The sequence below is a fragment of the Varanus komodoensis genome, unplaced genomic scaffold, assembly GCF_004798865.1.
Source record: "Varanus komodoensis strain SLA01 unplaced genomic scaffold, ASM479886v1 scaffold1, whole genome shotgun sequence".
In the NCBI taxonomy this organism is placed as follows: domain Eukaryota; kingdom Metazoa; phylum Chordata; class Lepidosauria; order Squamata; family Varanidae; genus Varanus; species Varanus komodoensis.
Window position 1 is genome coordinate 128,163,144 of NW_025335268.1, and position 20,107 is coordinate 128,183,250.

The window sequence follows — 20,107 nt, forward strand, 5'->3', positions numbered from 1 at the left end:
TATTGCTCCAAAACATGCAAAACTTCTTTATCTAAATATATCAAGCTAAAATTGCTCCTTTCAGCGGACTTCAGCTCTCGGGATGGGGTGGGGGGAACCATCTTGGTCCCTGCTGTGAGATCTGCATTCCATTCCTACTTTCTGCCTTCATCCATTATTAGAGCAGATCACCATCAGCCGTTCTGAGAATGCAGCATCTCACATTCTCAAAAAGGCACATTGTCCCAGAAGTCTCATGTAGATAATATTTATTCTACTTGGATATAATCCACATATAAGAAAAAAAATTCATCATGTGTAAAACTGCCCTTATTAACCATAGTGGGCTTAAGGGAGCATCACTGGCTAATTCAGTGCCTTATTAAGCGAGTGGTCCCATATCCCTCCCAAACTTCTGCTGGGTGTGGCAGAGGAAAGAGCATGCCTGTAGCTCTCAGACTCCATTTTGGTACCTGTCCCCTCTTCGCCTCACTGCTTTGCTGCCAGGAAGGGGAGCTAGGATGCGGCCAGAGGCGGCTTTCGGTAGGGAGCGGAGGGACAGTCGGAGGAGATTCCAAGGGCACATATGATTTGGGGAGGGGAGGTCGAGGTGGACCAGGCTCCTGAAGTGAAGAGGAAGCCGAGAAGTGTTAGGAGTAAGAGCAGAGAAACTGTGAGAATGGGAAGGAAAAGAGAATTAGTGAGACATAGACTCAAACAGAGACAGGTGTTAAACCCAGGACAGGGCAACTGCAGCTGAGCACCCCAATAGTCCAGATATCTTCTGAGGAGCTGGATTTTCAATCACCTCAAAAATATCTGTCATCAAAATAAAATGCATCTCTTTCAAGGCACATTCAGAATACAGATATTTTATGGTCCCTGAAGTTTGCTGACTGCTGCACAATGCAAACTACTGTCTAAGGCAGGGGTGCAAAACCTCTCTCAGTCCAAGGGCCGAATTTATTTCTGGGAAGTTCTCAGGAAAAACATTCAGGTGGTGGATGAGCCTGAGGACAATGGTGAGGTCTTCTAAAAGCATAAAGGCTAGGTTGAAATATCACAAATACTCCAATATTTTAGCTTAAAGCTCTTACTGCCAGTAGCTAAACCTAAGGAGAGACATTTCAACGTTTTAGAATCGGGAAAGACTGCACAAAAGCTAGGAAACCTCCAAACAATTGGTGGATGGGGAAAGGGGAAGAAAGCAAAGAAAATACTGGGAGAGCTTGGAGGGCAGTTTGGCCCCCTGGCCTGAGGTTTTGCACCCCTGATCTAAGGACACAACTGCTGTAGGCTTAAAAGACCTAATGATGATTCCATATGAACTGATGTCACAGGGTTGTAGCCACAGAGGAAGTGAGGCACCTGTACATGCAAAAGATGAAAAGCTGAGCGGGGCTAAAACTGATGGCAGTTTTAGGTCGGGAAGAGTTTGGGCTTGATGATAGATGTAACCTGAGTTGTTAAAAAAAGCTGCCTACCCTTAGGCTAAAAATCTCTCTAAAAATATTTTACCTGTCATATCAGAGTAGGAAAGGTATATCCATTTCTGCAGTACCTTTTATAGGCAAGGACAATAGCCCTGGCAATTCCATACCTGACTATCTTTGCCCAGTAGCCCAAAGCAATTTCAGGCTTCCATATATGATAGGTATAATTGAGGCTGCTATGTGATGTAAGGAGGAGTTGAGTAAACTGGAACGCTCATACTGCATAAGTATAATCAAATTATTCTAATACTGTAGGGGGCTTGAAATATCCCTGCCTAGTGCATATCTTTTATCCACTTTTTTTTTAATGTGTAACACCTCAAGTTGTACCCAGTGTTAGTTCAGTTTAAGCCTTGCATTTCAATGGCTCTCCTCACAGTAAGACTAACACTGGGTACAACTCACGGAAGCCACTTGGCGTTGCACCATAGGACTGCAAGGTATTTATTTTGAATGGAAGTTTCTTCTGCCACCATTCTTGAAAGAAAGAAAGAGTAAGCTTGTGATGTAGCGTAGAAATCAACAGCTCACTGAGGCTGCATCCAAAACATTTTGGAGAACCAGCAGGAGAAACTTCCTCTCTAACACTGCAATGGTACTAGCCCTGATCAAGCATTAGTTACTTAATAACAGCAAAATATCAGAGAATGGAATGGTGCCTTGTTCCTGGATAAAATAAGGCTTGTATATGACTGTCCTAGCTGCTACCTTCAACAGCTTCTGCTCCCTAAATAAAAGTCAACAGGGCAGTGAAAGCAATATTATTGTATAGAAATAAACTTCTGGTCTATTTAAGTGCAATTCTAAGGGAAATTTTCAAAACTTATATTTTGCAATTTTTCACTGGCCACTTCCAGATTGAGCATTTTGCAGATGATTGACACTGTCAATCAGTTTCAGGGTTCACATTATCAAGGCTCCCATGTGCTGTTATGGACTTTGCGATTTGCCTAATTAACCTTGTGGCAGGAGGCTTCCCAGGTGAGGTTCACAGCAGGGGTGGCTTCAAAATCATTCCCAAGCCTACAACAAGCTGAGGGTTCCAGCGTAGTTTTGAAGCTGCCCTTGCCATGCAGCTCACTGGTTTCCCCTCCGTTACAGGAAAGCTATTCGGCAAATTGCACCATGAGTGACTAGCACAAGGGGTGGGCGAAGACATCACCGTGTCTTCTTTCCCCCTTGTGATCAAATGAACCCGGCTAGCGTGGCTGTTGCCTGCAATCTACACTTCAGCTTGCCTGGCTGATGATTGCCGGCAGTCTTTCTGCACAAGTAGAAGCATGAGAGCACAACTCCTGCTACACTCAAACAGCCAGGGCAGCCTTGCTCCAGCCACCTCCACAGGTCCCCCTTTAGCTTCATCCTACTGTCACATTGCTTTGGCATTACTATATTGCCACTGGGGAAAAAAACACTCTGGAAGCAGCAGAATTTTCATGCGTTTTAAGCCAATCTCATGACCTTTCGACAGAAAATTAATAGCCCTTTGACTTGCATCTGGAAAACTTACTCCATCAGTCTCTACCACTCACATCAAAGCAAGGCCTGGGTTGCCATCTACTGGTGGAAAGATAATCTTCAAACAGAAGCATGAAAGTGGGGCTGGGTGTTCCAAATGCTTTGAACTACAACTCCCGTATGCCCCCATCAAGAGGACACATGGTTAAGGCTTATGGGAATGGCAGTTCAAAACTTCTGGGAGGCACCAGGTCACCTGTCCCTGAATTAAAGAGCACTCTGCTCACAGGCTGCAGCCCTCCTCCCCTTTCTGCTGCGTTGTCCTTGGTGGTTTTGGGCAAGGCTGACTTTGCCCACCTCATTGCTGCCTTGCTTGGTAGGGGAGCTCTGGGATCCGGACACGAGTGAGAAAGGGCTCAGTGGACTTGTGAGGCTGGCTGAGCTCAGAGGGCTGGCTGGGCTGTTGGAGCTGTAGGTTCCCGATGGGCCGAGGGCCACTGCGGAGAAATAGCAGAGAAAGGAAAGAACATTGAGTGCACCATCTAGACACGTTGCCTGAAAGACGGGTCAGTAGGAAATGCACGCCAATTAAGCATTTGCTGGAAATGGGTGGAAAGTGTGTGTGGTGTGTGCAGGTGGGTGGAAGTGACTCTTCTTTGAAAAGCTGGAAAATGCCCTTTTTAAAGCTATGACACTCAAAATGCCTGGGGCTTTAAAAAATAAAATACAATTAAGTTTCCACAGCACTTTTTGGTATTTGCATATCAATGATCCTAGCCTTAACTCTTTTTTAACTTTATGAAAAATTAATGGGGCTACACTATGGGTGAGGACCACCCCTTGTGGACTGGGAGTCCAGGGAAAAGAACCTCAACTTGTACCAACTGAGGTGTTGCTGTTCTTAGTTCTTTAGCCTACATGAGGGGCAATTTAGAGATGGTGGGAAGTTGCTGCACAGGAAGGTTTAACCCTCCCTGCTGTTCATCTGTGCTGGTCCCACTCCAGACTGGCTCATTCGCTCTTACACTAAACTTAAATAACAGTTAGGATCAGCAATACACTGCTCATTTAATGAAGCATTTAATCCCTCCTTTTTCTGTCATTATTTCCATCATGGATTGGTAAAGTCTTCCCTTGAAGACTGAGCAAGGGAATATGCTATATTCCCTTTCCTAGAGACACCCAAGGATTCACAGAGAGCTGCCATCATGCCCTTCTGCAACATCTCCACTGGAAATAGGAATCTTCAAACTTTTATGGAGGGTCATGCACTTATGACATCTTTCTTATGTGGATAAGTGAAGGGAATTGTATGCTTAAGTATACATAGTTATGTGAAAAGAAAAAATCATGGGAATTGGCCTGAAGGAGACAGAGGGAAACCTACATATTCAAGAAATGCACAATTATATTTGGAACAGTGTCCACAGTTTTGGCGACCTCCTGCACCCCTCAGCCTGCTGCAACCACATCTCAAAGGAGATATGGAAGGCCTTGAAAAGACACAAAAAGGGCAACCAACATGACAACCTGTGGAAAGAATCTGTGGGGATTTTTGTTCAGAAAAAAAGAACAATAAAGATGAGGGAACAGGCACGGTGATAAGAGAGATTTATATAGCTATTCATAGCACAGATAAAGTGGACACACAACTTAGAGCCCAAATACAGACTGGCAACAGATTTAGGACAGGCAAAGTGGTCAAATTCGCCATCATACTACAGCAAGTCTGCTGGTTTGACAGTTCTGTGTGGACTCCAAAATTGCTTTGGATGGTTTTTCAGCGCTCTAGTGCAGATTCTGGGAGCATGGGGTGGGGTGCAGGGAGTAAGGCAGGGAGAAGGCAGCTGGCCCCCTCCCAGTTCCACTGATGGCCATCACACTTGGATAGAACCCCTAAGAAAAATACCTCCACACAATCCATATTTAATTTATGGGCCCCACTGCCACACGGTATGGAGATGGTCACAAGTGATTAGATGGCTTTAAAAGGAGCTCTGACACATCCAAGGGAATGAACAGGAGTACAAAGTGGCAATTAGTATGCTAGCAAAATGGAACTCCGACAGATCTTTTCCCTGATATTTCAGATAAAGCATTCAAAGCCGATTATACAGTATAGTGATACACTATAACATGTTTAATTAAAATAATTAAAACAGACGTAAGAAACATTGTTTCCAAAAAGTAGAAATAGCAACAGCACTATCAAAGAAGCCTCAGAGCATTCAGAGAAAAACCAAATGCCTGTTGAAATAGATAGATTTTGACTGCCCTGAGAAGCAGGGCAAGCAGTATTTCTGGCCTCCAGATACAGGTTACTTTAGGGCAAAAAAGATGCACTTTGATTTTAGTGACTGAGCCCAAATTCCATCATATTGCTAAGATGTGAGGATGTGCAGAGCCACAGCAAAGGAAGTCAACATTTCTTTATGCAGATTTCTTAAAACATGGCTAAATATCACAAAAAATGTCCTTAGGACTAGAGGCAGTTTCCCTGATTTGCAGGGATCCTGGGGTGAGCAGCACAGAAAGCAATTCATTTCAAGAAATAGATACATAATTGCAATGTTTTTGATAGTGCGCTTTCTGAAATTACAAATGCAAACTGAAAAGAATCATGTAAGTATGTGCATCGCAAAGCAATCTCTTTGTTGTTCCTCTCCTTCAAAATCCAAGCCAGTTTTGTTATTGTGCTCTTTATGTAATTCAGAAGCTACATGGCATATCCAAAATCTGGGTGATTTCTGGATAAAGGGGCAATCCTTAAGCTGTGGCATCAGATTGCAGTGAATGGTCCTCCAACACTGGTTGCAGCAGGAAAAGAGGAGAAACAAGCACATGTTTTCAGATGGTAGATAACAAATTATAGGAAGGAGTGGCAGACATTCAGGCAACAGTATCCTAGCCTATAGATAAGACGTACAAAAAGCCTGAAAATAAAACAGGTGGCATTTACCTCTGTGCTTTGCAGTGTCTGTGCCCCGAGATGGGTTGTTCTTTCTTAGCCCTTCCATCACATCCTGGATACGCCAGATTTCCTTTTGGATTTGCCGGTTGAGCATTTCGTTCTGGAAGAGCAAAGCAACAAAAAGGGTAGCATTTAAATGAACTAGTCCTTATCTTGGCTCAGTAAAGCCTGTGCTTCCCTAAATTTTATTTAAACATTCTACAGTAGAAAAGACACTGGAGAAGAGTTATTGCAACAGAAAGTTAAGCACCTGTTAAGCATCTGTTTCTCACCTCTACTCTCCATTTCAGAGGGAAGAGCAGAAAGAGAGCCTTGCAAGAAGAGATGGTTTAAGAGAGAGCTGTTGGTTGGAAAAACTAGGAAAGATGAGTTAACAGACAGGGGTTCAAATGTGCAGTAAGGGAGAAGAAAGGAGTGTGGCACAAAGAGGGAAAAAGAGGGAGGATGGGTAAAGGGCGCATGGCAGTGCAGCGTCCAGAGAAAAAATGTGCATTTTCTTTTGGCAGAGACTGAAGTACTAAAATGTATATTTTCCCTTTCTCATGATTAACGTGGTGATGCATCCCTGCTGAATTATTATTATTTTTAAATGCATGAGTGGCTTGAGTTGTGCATCTTTGCCCTAATTCTTGAGTGAACTTAACTAATATTTTTGTATGCACTGTTTGCAAATTGCACTGGAAGAATGCAAATATTGATGTATAACTGCTTTTCAGTTCATGCATTGGTTAGGGAAGGTGAGTCCACATTAAAAGGTGAATCAAACAATTTCCCCCATTCTTAGTTTCTAGTCCAGGATGTGGAAATAATGTGGACTTGTTAGCAGACAGTATGTATATGTAACAGCAGTATTAAGAAGACAGCGTTTTTACGACCTGAAAGGTTAATCTTGCCCCTTCATCAGGACTTCCAGTCACATATCACTACCCATACTTTCAACTACCTATATCTTCTTTCCTGCCATATCACCATTTCTGCCCATATGTCAAACTTCACAAAAAACCTCAGAGTCCTAGTAACAGTGACAGTTTATGCAAAATATATTTGCTTGCATAAACTGCTACTCATTTGCATGATTAATTTTATGCTTGGAAATTAGATTCCTTCCCACCACTATTTTTAGTACAAAGTAGAACCCGCCCTATAGATCTTTCCTAACACAGGGGACAAAACACAGGGAATATTTTTGTGCTCCACTGTACACAAAAGAAAATCCATGCACAGATGAAGCTGTTCTGTTTGCTCAAGTTTAAGTCTCAGTACACCTAGGAGGTATCCCCTCCTCAAACTCTCAGCCAGAAACATTTTATTCTTACAGTTCCATTCAGGCACGCAGGCACTAGGGCAAATCAAGATGATGAACCAGATTGGAAATGTGTGTGTGCAGCAATCCTTTAGCACCAGAAATAAAACAGCAACCATGGGAGTTAAATATCACTGCAATTACTCAGTGAACACGAGTACATACAAGCACACCCTTATCAACATTTAGAACATGAGGACAGACTGAGCACATCATCCTTCCAAGTCAAGCATGGGCAAAGCTTTCTCCTTCTTTCTTTATGATCAATTAGTTCCATCAGGAAATAGCAAGCACTCCATTTGAAAAAGCCACTCAGATGTCCTTGACTGGATATTTATGGTACTTTAGAGCAGATGCTGGATGCACTTGTGCTGTGGAATGAAAGTGCAAGCAATGCATACTTTCTAGAGACCCATCTCCATTCTAGGTCAAGTGTACTCCCTCCTTGCCATTGCTGTTCCCACCTGTTACATTCTGGGATAGAACCATCTGGCATTAAAGAAATGAACCAATTTCCATGTCCAATCAGGCTAAGATATAGTGAAGAGCTCTATGTGGGAATTGGGCTTTCATGCTACAAGTACTTGAATGTGAATCATTTCAAATGGTTTGCTTTATGTTCTTATAAAGGAAAAAGTAGAACAGTTTAAAAATAAAATAACAGTAGAAAAAAAGAATGATCCCCAGGAGAGCCAATCATAGTTCTCTAACCATCATGTCAAGTTTGGACTTGTTATGTGACATTGTGACATCTCTAACTTTGATGACACTATGGATGAAATCCCCTCCAAATGCCCTATCCATCCCTGGTCATTTAGCTGGTCTAAATTCAAGGCTGTAGCTTCCTTTATGGATTCAATCCATCTTTTATTTGGCCTTTCTTTTCTTCTTTCTTCTTCAACTTTCTTAGCATGATTGTCTTCTCCAGAGTATCTTGCCTTCTCATGATGCTTCCAAAACATGACACCCTCAGTTTTGCCATTTTTGCTTCTAGGAAAAGTTCTGGCTTGATTTGATCTTGGATCTATTTGTTTGCATTTTTGTTGGTCCAGGATATTCACAAAGCTCTCCTCTAGCACCATGTATCAAATGCATCCATTTTCTTCCCATCAGCATTCTTTACTGCCCAGCTTTCACACCATTCTTAGAATAAGTTTCAGTGAAATAAATTCTACCTTTACTTGAAAGCATATAATAGTTTTAAGCTTGGGTCATAAGCTGGTTCAAACAGTGAAGTGGGTTTCTCATAGATCCTCCCTAACATTTAAGCCACAGCAGAACCTACAGAGACTCTGATGGGAATATCCATCTTATCTCCCTGAACTTTCCATCATCTGAGCTGCTCGACATGCTCCTCACTTGAATTGTCCATCAGTTTGGGAGCCATGTCTGTTTAAAATTTTATGGTTGAGAACCTGCTTGGAAGTACCCTAAATCTTGGACTTAGTCTGCCTACCAGATGGATCCTAGAGGCCCTTCATGGAAATCTCTATAATCCTGGGGCTCAACAGAATCTCCCATGTCTAGATCGATTGTTCTGTAAATAGCCCAAGATACTGACTTTCCAGGATTTATCATAAATTATGACCTTGAGATTTTTTGCCCACCATAGAACTGTTACTTAGACATCTTAAAAATCCATAATGCTTCCTTGCCTGGATGTATTGTGACTGCTGGTCTTTGTTCTGCCTTGACACTCATGCTGTAGAAATTCTGATGTGGGATCTATTTTTGGACTGCCTGTATATGTAAATTCCAGTTTTGTAACTTGCTCTTGAACCATATCTTGAAATGCGTGGCATGTTTGGATTTATCACAAATCTTGACCTTGCTTAGAATTTTGAACCTCAAAGATCCTGATTTGGAAACGGTCATTGGACTGACAGCTGTCATGATTGTAGTTATTAGCCTTGAGCTGTTTCTTGAACTAAGCAAGCAGCTATAGCTTTTGGTTCACCGGTATGATTTATAAGAAGTGATACCACAAAGCTTTTGCCATGAGATTTGCTACAATAGTATCACTGATTTTGGTGTTCCATGCATCAGTATGCACCATGGTATAATCAATCAGAGCCCTTCCTTTGCTCCAGTGCTGCTGGAATCCCCATGAAAAGATAGCACTTCAGGGAGAAGACTTGTAGCAGATGTCTGCTAGCCTTGCAGGCTTTGGGAAGAACATCTGGTGGTGATGGTGAGTGTATGAATGCGTGATGGGAGTCAGTTTATTTTGTGCATGCCTGGATGCAGCTATGCTTGCCTTAAGTGTTCGTTCAGACAGCCTTGTTCTACACTCCCGGTTCTGTGCTGCAGCACCCTGGTAGGAACATGGCCCACATCAAGGAAAAAATTTTCCCCTGAGATGCTTCTGCAAAGAGTGTAGAAAGCCAGCCGTGCAAACTGTACGCACCAGTCCCCATCTGCAGCTTGCACTAGCAGCGAGCAGAGCGTTTGGTGTGCTAGGACCTTGTACATGGAGATGTAGTGGAGTCAGGGCTCACAGGGATGCACTGCTGGCACCTTTTTTATTAAGAGGGAGGCTGTTGCTGTCACTCCTACTCAGGCTTCTCATTTCACTCTAAGCTTAGCTGTGACATTTGCAGTAGCTGCAGGGAAATGATTTTTCCCAGCAATGGTATATTGTTCTCTGCGGTAGTACAAAGTACTTCGGGGTGGGCTGATCTTGATTCAACAGCTGAAACTCCCTAGCTTTACAAAGTATCGGATCCTGGTGAAGATGGACACTGCTGGAATGGACTGTCTAAGAGGGATCTCAGAGGGGAGGGAGGTGCTAGCTATAGGAACTGTCTTAATGAGTGCCCGCACTTCAAAATGTGCTAGCACACCTCTGCGTATAAGGCAGAAACATGGACGAAAAAACAGTCTACCTTTCAGGCAAGGACCAAAAGAATGTCCACTGACTCATCTGACACTTTTCTCACTATTTCTTCATGTGTGTGGATGAACAACATGAGGTTAAGAGCAAGTTGCTAAAGTCTGGTTCATCTTTGCAAATTAACTCAAAGAAAACAGTTGTTTTTCCCACTAAATACACACACACATATCAGGATTCACTGAGACCTGGGTGGTGCTTAAATGCATGGAGTCTGAGAGTGGGGTTCATAGCAACCAAGGAAGACAAAGTCTTTGTTCATCAGGGCAACAAGAAGGTCAAATGCCATCTACATAGGAAGGAAAGCAAAGATGAGGCATTGCTACTCTATCTGGCACATGACAGCTCCAGCAGTATTCTTTGTCCTCAGCATTCAGGCCACTTATCCATAATGCAAGCCACCAGGGACAGGTTCTGGCCCAAATTTTTAATTCCATGCCTTCCACATCTCACAGGCTGCCTTTTCAGCATGTCTGCAGACAGAGCCATTTGGCAGGAGAGCTGGGAACTTGTCATGGATGAATGTTTGCACCCTGCTATTATGGTTCCTAAAACAGACATTACTTTAAAAATGTGTCTACCAACTACCTCTCCTTCCACTTCATGTTCGGTTTAGGATGGGTGATCCAGCACCTTAAAAGCTCCCCCAAGCCCAGAGCTAGGAATATGATCCAGAAGAAGCAACACTGTCCCTACTCTAGAGCAAAACAATAATTAAACAACATGGTTGCTAGGCACAATTAAAGTGATGTCTGTTTTAGTCCTGAGTCTAACTAAGCAATACTGTGAAGGTGCTTCTGCCTTATCAGCAGCACACAGCACAGCACTGGCCATTTTCTTTGCACCTACCTCTGAAGTAGAGAATTTGGCAATAACAAGACTTAAAATGGAGCGGAAAGCTGGCGACTGACCACACATGGTGTTGCTGCAGAACTGCTTTGGCTGCTTTCAAGTACAAGACAGCATAAGAAAAAGAAAGATTCCAAAATACCCAGCAAAAGTTGCTGAAATGAGATGCAGGGTGAGGGTCAAGGAAATGAATCTTGGAGTACGCAAAGAGAGATTTGCTTCAAGATAACCCTCAAAGCAAAGAGGTGAGGAAAGCAGTATGAAGGGAAAAAGTGTAGAGAATGTGGCAGGAAGTTGCTATTTAAGAAATTATCTAATTGCACATTTGGAGGGAGCTAATGTGATGCTTCTGCAAGACAGACCACTGTGAAATGTTCTCTTAACCTATTTTGGCACCTGACTTGCAGCAGTAATTCAATGAAAGGTTGAATGCAGATCCTGTAAATAACATGTGCAAATAGCCAGCTCTGCATGTGGGCTGATCGTGATAGCAGTGTACAGAATGTAGGTACACATTCCTGCATGCTTCCTAAATCTTGACTCTATTAAAATGTGCACAACTGAATGGTCAGAATTACTGGCTACTGTCTGATGGACTGGGTTTGCACAACATGCTAAGTCACTGGGGGAGCTGGCTTAATACGATATGTGAAACAGTCCCCTGCTTTTCTTAGAGTGGTTTTATAACCCATCCAAAGTAGCCATGGGTTATTGCAGAACCTGGGCAGCATGCTAAGCCACGGACACACCAAGAAGGATGAGTCCCTCCTCAAAAGCAGCAAAGAGGGGTCCATTCCAAATATCCCACACCTCCTGCTTGGGGTTTGAGGCAGGGGAGGGATCACTCAGATTTGCTTCCTCAGGAGTGGGCCCTTCCCACCTGCCCTCGCAACCTGCCTTGTGAAGTTCTGGCTAGCTGGCGAGGGTGGCGGAGATTCTGCATGTGCAGGGTGCTGACTAATGGTAACTCTGCAGGTCAGATTGTGGGGGCAGGGAGCAACTCCGCGGTGGCCAGAGGGGCACAGATCACCTCCCGCTGGGCCAGGAAGCCCAACCCAAGGTGGCCTGTACCTCCTTTCTGCAGCACAGCTGAGCTGCATCATAGCCTTGAAGCCCAGCTCTTGCCTTCCTGCCACTCAGGCAAGAGGTGGCTCCGATGAGTGGCGGAGAAGGCATGGGCCACCCTGCACCACCTTCAAACCCCAGCATTAGGCAGCTCGTGCCTCCCACTCCAGATCCCCTGCCCCATGCTCCATAAGAAGGGGACTGCTCCTTAGAAACCCTGCTCTGCTGGCATCGGCAGGAGCATGAGGCAGGGAAGCAGAGGATGCCCGTCCAAAGTGCCCACTTTTGTCAGCTGTCATCCTGCTTCCTTCAGTGGTCCAGAACAGCGTCTTCCAGGATAACTGGCTGAAGGACCACGGGGGGAAGAAAGGGAAAAAATACCTGAGGACCCCCACTGTGCCTAGTCACTAGTCAGCCACAGCTGGCCTGCCTGGTGACATCAAGTCCAGGTGCTTATATGGCCACCCTTGGATTTAAGGATCATCCAAACCTGCCTTCTGCAAATAATGGCTTAATTATGCAGAATTCATAATTCTGCATAATTGTTCACAACATACCAAGAATGTTGTTGTTCTTTGTTCTTCTTTGTTCACAACAAACCAAGAATAGAATCAAGGTAGAATGTTTCTATTTGCTTATAAACAAAGTCATTTGACAACCCAAGATGTCACGCCTGCCCCTAATTTTGTGCCTGGTCATGCTCTGGATTGGCTAGTATTTCCTTTAGGTTGGGCAATACGGAGGCTCCATTGTCTCACCTGGATGTCCAAGTTCAGCTGTTCCCACAGGTCATCATGCAAGGTTGACACCTCACCCTCCAGATTTTCATATTCTATGGTGCTGTTGGCCAGCGCCTGTGGGGATTTGAAACAGTCCCATCAAGATATCAACACACAATCATCTCTCTGTGTCCCTGGAGTACAGAGTGACTAACTGGTATTAAAATAGTAACTATCAAACTCTCCATTTGGATAACAACTCAGCCTGGGTATACTGCACAGTGCTGAGAAAAACCTTGCCTAAGAGGAGAAATGGACATTGATAAAAATAGCTGTCTCCTAAGAGCTCCTTCAGTGTGCATGAATGACCAGCAAAACTTCTGCATATGTTCCCTTTGCTGTATTCATGAAAAAAACAGGCTTAGTCCAAATTGCCATGACTTTCGTGCATCAAGAGGCTAATGGACAAACAAGCATAGCCAAGTAGTTCACGCTTGCATGAATTCTTCCATACAGGCTGGACACAGACCAAAGGCTAGATTGTGCTATTCTGCTCAATTTAGAAACAATGTTTACTGGACAGAGCTCAACATGGGAGTCCATGTCCGAATGGGTCAAAGCTATATAATCAACAGGGGACAAATATGCCTGCATTGCTCTCCCCTTCCCCCGCCCCACATCTTACACATTTTTTCTTGATCCATGAAGTTCCCTGTGTAATTTCTGAAATCTTTATGAAAGTAAGCAAGGGGAGTATTTATTTATTTATTTATTTATTTAAAGTTTTTATATGCCATCCCCTTGCTACATAGCCTCGGGACAGCTCACAGAAATAAATAAATAAAACAATTACAATTACAATTAAAACCTGGAAACACACTGGCTGCACAATTAAAATATATAAATATTAAACATTATTAAAATACGGTTTGAATAAAAAGGTCTTGGCCTGGTGCCGAAAAGCAAGTAATGACGGTGCCAGGCAGACCTCTCTGGGGAGCGCATTCCACAGATGGGGCGCCACCGCAGAGAAAGTCCTCCTCCGGGTACTTTGCTTCCTGATGTCTCTCACGGAAGGCTCCCGGAGGAGAGCCTCTGCTGCCGATCTCAAGGGGCGGGAGGGCAAATATGGCCTCAGGCGTTCCTTTAGGTATCCGGGTCCCAAGCCGTTAAGGGCTTTACAAGTGATTACCAACACCCTGAATTGAGCCTGGACTTCGATGGGAAGCCAGTGAAGCTGGTAGAGGACTGGGGTACTGAAAGATCATGCGATTACCGTGCTGGCTTGGGACAGCTCCACCCGAATATTGATCAGCTGATTCTGGAGCGATTCCTTCTTGTGCAGCAATTTTTCAGGGTAAGCTGGCTGGCTTCCAAACATTTCTAGCTCTTGGTGTGTCCCCATCAGTGCACTCTCTAGGCTTTCCTGAAATACCATGGAAATAGCATATTTATTTATTTATTTGTTTATTTATTTATTTTATTTATTAAAACATTTCTATGCCGCCCCTTGCCGAAGCCTCGGGGCGGCTCACAACATACAATAAAATACACAATAAATTAAAACAATAACAATTAAAACATATACATTAGAATAAAATAAGCCGCCCTGGCCAAATAAAATTCAATAGTATTAACATTTAAAATGCTGCATAAATAAAAAGGTCTTCGCCTGGCGCCGAAAAACAAATAACGACGGCGCCAGGCGGACCTCTCTGGGGAGCGCATTCCATAACTTAGGCGCCACCGCTGAGAAAGCCCTCCTCCGAGTAGCCACCCTCCTAATTTCCTTCACTGAGGGCTCCCGGAGGAGGGCCTCTCACGCTGATCTCAGGGGGCGGCTGGGCATATATGGATGTAAGCGCTCCTTCAGGTAACCAGGACCCAAGCCGTTTAGGGCTTTATAGGTCATCACCAACACCAATATATCTTTAATGCTGGTCAGCAGGAGACAAACTAAAATGACTTGGATTCATTTCTGTACTCTGTTTCAGATTCCGTTTGTAACCTTGGGCATTTAGTCTTCTGTGGTCTCATTTCTCCTGTAGGATCATCCTCTATCCTCTTCGAACATGTTCAAAGTCAAGTCAGGAAAAGTCAATAAATAGAGGTATGATCATGCAGTGGGGTGGATAGTTAAAAAGGCCATGAGTGGATAGAGCTGAGTTTGTTCAGCCGCACAGATGTGATGAAGCCCTCTATCACAGGATTCAAAAAGAACAAAACAAAGAGTACAAAACAACACAATGTGTCATGGGTTGGAAAGAAGGGGTCTGGTGCTGCATGAAGATATTGTCTCAAGTCTAGGACCAGTCCAGGAGGTAAAGGACAAGATGGCCTTGTCCCATTCGTGCATAGTTGCCAGCTAGACTGACTGCCAAATCTTACTTCAACACCAGTGATGGCATAGCATCTGTCATGGCACCAGAAGATAGTGAGCCAAGTGACACACAGTGCCTTGTCCTCCGACACCTGGCTGTCCCCTCCCAAGCGTCTGCTGCCTGAGAGGGGTTCCTCACACTGCATTATGGTCAGGCCGTCCCCAACAAAATGCATTTTAACAGCTTCATCTCCTAATTTCAGGGGAACTGGAAATATTCACCTCGAAGATGACAACCTCTTCATGGCAGTCACCATCTAGTAAATGGATTTTTTAAAGTTATGCAATGGTTTTCCAGCCTCAGAAAACCTCTAGAAAACTAAGCCCATTCAAGAGAGTACAAAGCAGCTTGTCTATACAGTTAGGTAGTTCTGCAATTCATGCCCCTTACCTTCTCAGCTCGAAGTTGTTGCACAAGCCTTTCTTGCTCCCTCATCACTTTGTTTTGCTCACAAAGCTTTCCTAGGAGCTTCTGTCATGGAGTAAAGAAAGAAATGAAATGTGAAATATGAGGTTCACAGCATAGAGGTCCACCAATATATGTATACGCAGCAGTTCTCCATTTCTTTGGAAATCATCCAGGCCCCCACCAGGAAGACCGATCATTTGGCTACTGATATGTGACAATCCAAGCAGGGGAGACTCACAAACACACCAGCATGAAAACACACACATTGAGTACGAGGGAAAGATGCAACAGGAAAAGAGGCAGCACAGGACTGGCAGATCGATGATGGTGACCAGGAGCACTTGAGACCTTGCAGCTCCGCTAGCAGATAAGAGGCTCATCTAATGAGATTGGAGAGAAATGGAAAATAAAGGCATAACCTCCAAGGAGTGGAGGATGGAGAGGTGACAGCAGGAGGGGAAGTGGAGAGGGCAGACAGGCAGCAGTGAGGGAGTGGCATTCTTACATCCGTTTCTTGCTCGCTTATCTTGTAGGTGTGCATTGTCTCTCTGTAGGGTTCAGGGAAATGAGACACCTGCAAAAACAGGAATAAATCATTGCTGCTCTTTCCTGCTTGAAGTTAATGTGCTAGGACAACAGCCCTGTGGAAATCCAAGGCTGTTTCTGCTTAATGGATTTTTTAAAAACGGGGGAGCAAAATCCCACGAAGTTGTCCCCACAAAGGCTACAGTTCAAGCTCCTTCCACTAATTCTTTCTCTCAGTCCACAGTTACCAGATACGATAAATGAAGGGTAAGACAGACATTGCCTTGCATTTCAGTCACACAGATAAGGGTTTCTATTCCACAGTTTCCAAGGCTCTATTCAATGCAGGAGCGTCCTGCCTTTTAAAACCAGCCATCTTTGATCTCATCAAAAGAGGCAGCTCTTCCACACAATGCAGTGAGAAAATTGCTTTTTTGATATCTGCTCCAGAATAGGGGATCATCAAGCTTATAACAAATAAGATGTTTCTGGGATTTATTATTTTTTTTAAAGATGACTGCTCAGATTGATGAACAAATCAGCAGTGCTATTGTACATGCATGTTAGACATGCAGCCACCATTACAGCTCACCAGGCAATTGCACACAGCCAGATGTGCTATAAATAGCAGCTTCCATTCACAATCACAGCAACTGCAATTGTGAGATTCAAAGATGCAACCTCTTCTCAGCTCTCCCACGTTCAAATTCTGGTTAATGCAAAGGAGAGCTGCCAAAATTGTGACTATTGTTTCAGTGCAGAAAGCTGCGCCATGTAATCTACTAACATACACAGTGCATTAATAGATATACAAAGCTAGTATGTAGCACCCAAGACCCAGAAGCATTTGCGTTGGGTGGTGTGGACCTAACAGCCCTGGCTCTTATGCATGTGCAGTGCATTGAGCTTCTTGGGTGCAGGTCTTGGCAAGCCAGACAGGAGTCAAAGGCTAGGACACCAAAGGCCATTGGACTAAAAGCCCTGTAAGTCCCAGTCAGCATGGCTGATGGTCAGGGACTGTGGGAGTTGTAGCCATAACATCTGCGGATATCTGATTGCCTGTGCATCTTCTAGAATATTGCCATAAGAGGGTGGTTGATGAACAGCCAGTGGCCCATCACCAGGAAACTGAGAGGCCAGCTGGCAGACCTCCTTTGGAAGAAGCTTGAGCTGGAGTGCAACTTGAATGAGAGCAGAGAAGGGTCAGATATTGTTTACAACCACAGTGATAGACCCTTTATTTGGCTGCGTGTATTCAGATGGTCCCGGGTTCTATTCTCAGATAATTTGCTGAGCTGAACTCCAAAGGTGCACATACACAGGGCAATGCAGCCAAGCAGTGGTGTGATTTGAAGTTCTTCACTCTGTGTCCAGCTTTCCCAGTGTATTAGCAACCATCCTTCAAACACACGGGTAAAGTAATGCAGAGAGAAAGCCAGGTCCAAGGTGGCTGTGCTAGACCACTAGCATTGGTGTGAACTTTGCAAACCAAATGGCACCAAGACCCTCTGGAACAGTGACATAGCCAGCAGTACTTACTTACCAAAACGGGGTGCACGAATATCACAGGAGAGCACTGATTAGCATTGATTCAATGCAGCACAGAAAAAGGGCACCACATCAGAACCTGAGTTTATCGTTATCAAGCAAACCACCAAGGTATGATAATATAACAGGAGCAAATCTGTGCTTAACATCTGCAGGGCAGGAACTGATCAGTGGGTACTTCTCTAATGCAATTACAAGCTGATATGGAAAAATCCTTGTCCAGGACCATACGGAGTCATGCTACAGACGTCACCTTCCATTACTTATAAAATTGTGGTTCAGGGTAAGGACCACAGGTCAGCATTGAAGTATATGCATTTCATGCACAGGATCCCATATTCAATCCCCAGCATCTTTAGGTAGGGCTGGGAAACCCTGGAGGTTGTTTGAAGTCCCGTAGCTTCACTGCGTGTCAGTTTAGATCAGGGGTGAGAAACTTGCAGCCTTCCACATGTTTTGGTTTGTATTTCCCCTCAGCCTTAGCCAGCATAGCCAAGGGTGAAGGATGGTGCAAGTTGTATGCAAAAACATCTGGAGCACCACAAGATGCCCAACCCTGGTATAGGCAGAAGGACCGAGCAAGATGGGCAAATATCTCACTTAGGATAAGGCAGCTTCCTGTGTTTTTGTGTAGGTTAGGAGAAACAACAATCTTTGCCGCATATTGTTCTTGATAACTCCTTAGCAAAAAGTCAGCAGTCAAAGATGACCTATTCAGTCTTTTTTCAGTGTTATGCATGGGAAGTCTTATGTAAGCCTTTATTTGGGTAAGTTTTTACTGGGTGCCATGTTTCCTAGCAGAGACAAACTGTTGGAAATGCAGCTGGGATAACATCTAAATGTTAATCAAATCTTCATCCAATCTGAATAGTATATGACATTATTTTTGATTAGTTCATGATTTGGTTATTGAAATTGCTGGCAACAGCTGAACCATTTTTTCCTATACAGAAGATACTTTTTTTTCTTTTTGGCAGACTTTACAGCTATAGACCAGGATTCATCATTATCAAGCAAGCATGAAAAATACCTATTTGGGATCTACTTTGCCAGTAAATTCTCTCTCTCTCTCTCTCTCTCATTGCATTAGTATGAAATAGGGAGGAGAGAGAGAAAGAAGAGAGACTGAGGTGCAAAGGAGCCTTGTTTGCTCCCTAGGGCCTGGCAAGAAGTAGACTGGCAGTTATTCTAATTCTGGGTGTCTTTTCTTATAAGCCTGATTTTTCTCATTCTGGTTTTCCCCTTGTCCTGGCTGGTATTTTCTGATTCCTTAAGGCTATAGTTTTGCCCTAGGTGATGCTAAAACTCTGACTAGCAAGCACTGTGCACAAAGCCCCAGGTGGGGATAGCAGCTAGGAAGTTCTATCAAATAGAGAGAATCCTTTTTCTTATACGATTAAACTAGTGCTGAGCTAATGTCAAACTTATCCAAAGACCCCTTCAAACCATTAATGATTAGCAGTGTTCTACTGCAGTCCACTTTAGAAATATAATGAGTAGCAAATTAATCAGAAATGGCATTTCTGTGATAAAGGCTATGGTGCTTTTGAGGCAGAATGGCTGGTGGTTGCAATGGGATGCAGTTCTTATAAACATATAATGGACATGAATTCTTATGTATAATATGAGCAATGACAAGCCTGTCAGGAATACAGAGTTCCTCCTGCTTTGGTAATCCATGGGCTTAAATCCAACTTCTCTGCCCTGTCTGTCCTCAATTTCCCTCTGTAGCCCCACCCCCAGTGGACCCCAAACCTTCTCCAAAGGATTCATTAATTTACAAGAGCAGATTTGGGCCATGCTCCAGGAATTGGAGGGGAAAGAGGAAATCCCTTCTACCAGTGGTTTCTGTTTTGCTGGTAGAATCCTGAAACAGGATTCAAGCTTATTTGGCATGCATTTGGCCTAGTTTTTAGCTGGACTTGTGCAATTCTAGAGGTGCAGGTATGTGCAATTCCATGGGAGTGAAAATTGGGAAGCCTTGCCAGGAAAGTGCACCAGGTCATAGACACTGACCAAGAGAGGCCCCCAGTAGGGTCTCCCCTCCCTTTTGGAACTTAATTTTGTTTTGACATTTATAAAAAGGTGAGCCATTAATTGAAAGCAAGGATGTGAGTAGTTTCCTCTGGTAGAAAGGAGGCAAAGGGGTTCATTCTCCATTGTCACAAGGATCCTGGGTGTATCTGTCTTGTATTCCGCTGATAAGTCCCAATGTTCCCAACTTTTCCACCTTCAGGTGCTGAGGAAGATGGGGGTGGGGGCAGCCTATCCCTCTTTACTGGAGCATGGAACCATCTGACAAAACACAAGCTCCTTGTAAAAGGAGGGTCTTCTAACAGGGTTCCCCAAGGTCTCCCCCACCCCCAGAGACATATGCACATATGTGGGCTGGTGTGACATGTGAGCCCACCCCTGAAGATTGGCCAGACTATTGTCCAGGTGATAACAACTAATGGACAACTTTTAGGTCCTTGCTTTTCCTTTTCCTATAAACTGCAGTTGGATTTGACAACCTTTC

General features: G+C 43.9%; 1 protein-coding gene across 12 annotated transcripts in view; it reads right to left on the reverse strand.

The window, feature by feature from the left end:
• Positions 1-20,107, reverse strand: part of PLEKHA6 (pleckstrin homology domain containing A6) — a 203,664-nt gene that overhangs the window by 15,041 nt on the left and 168,516 nt on the right. For 9 of the 12 annotated variants that reach the window (XM_044445554.1, XM_044445538.1, XM_044445546.1 and 6 more), the window contains 7 exons: positions 16,022-16,090; positions 15,499-15,579; positions 14,004-14,153; positions 12,767-12,862; positions 5,890-6,001; positions 3,288-3,427; positions 453-602 (listed from right to left, as the gene is read on the reverse strand). In XM_044445554.1, coding sequence (XP_044301489.1) covers positions 453-602; positions 3,288-3,427; positions 5,890-6,001; positions 12,767-12,862; positions 14,004-14,153; positions 15,499-15,579; positions 16,022-16,090 — 798 coding nt within the window. The remainder of the gene's footprint in view (positions 1-452; positions 603-3,287; positions 3,428-5,889; positions 6,002-12,766; positions 12,863-14,003; positions 14,154-15,498; positions 15,580-16,021; positions 16,091-20,107) is intronic. The other 3 variants (XM_044445576.1, XM_044445523.1, XM_044445529.1) reach the window with 2 other exon arrangements.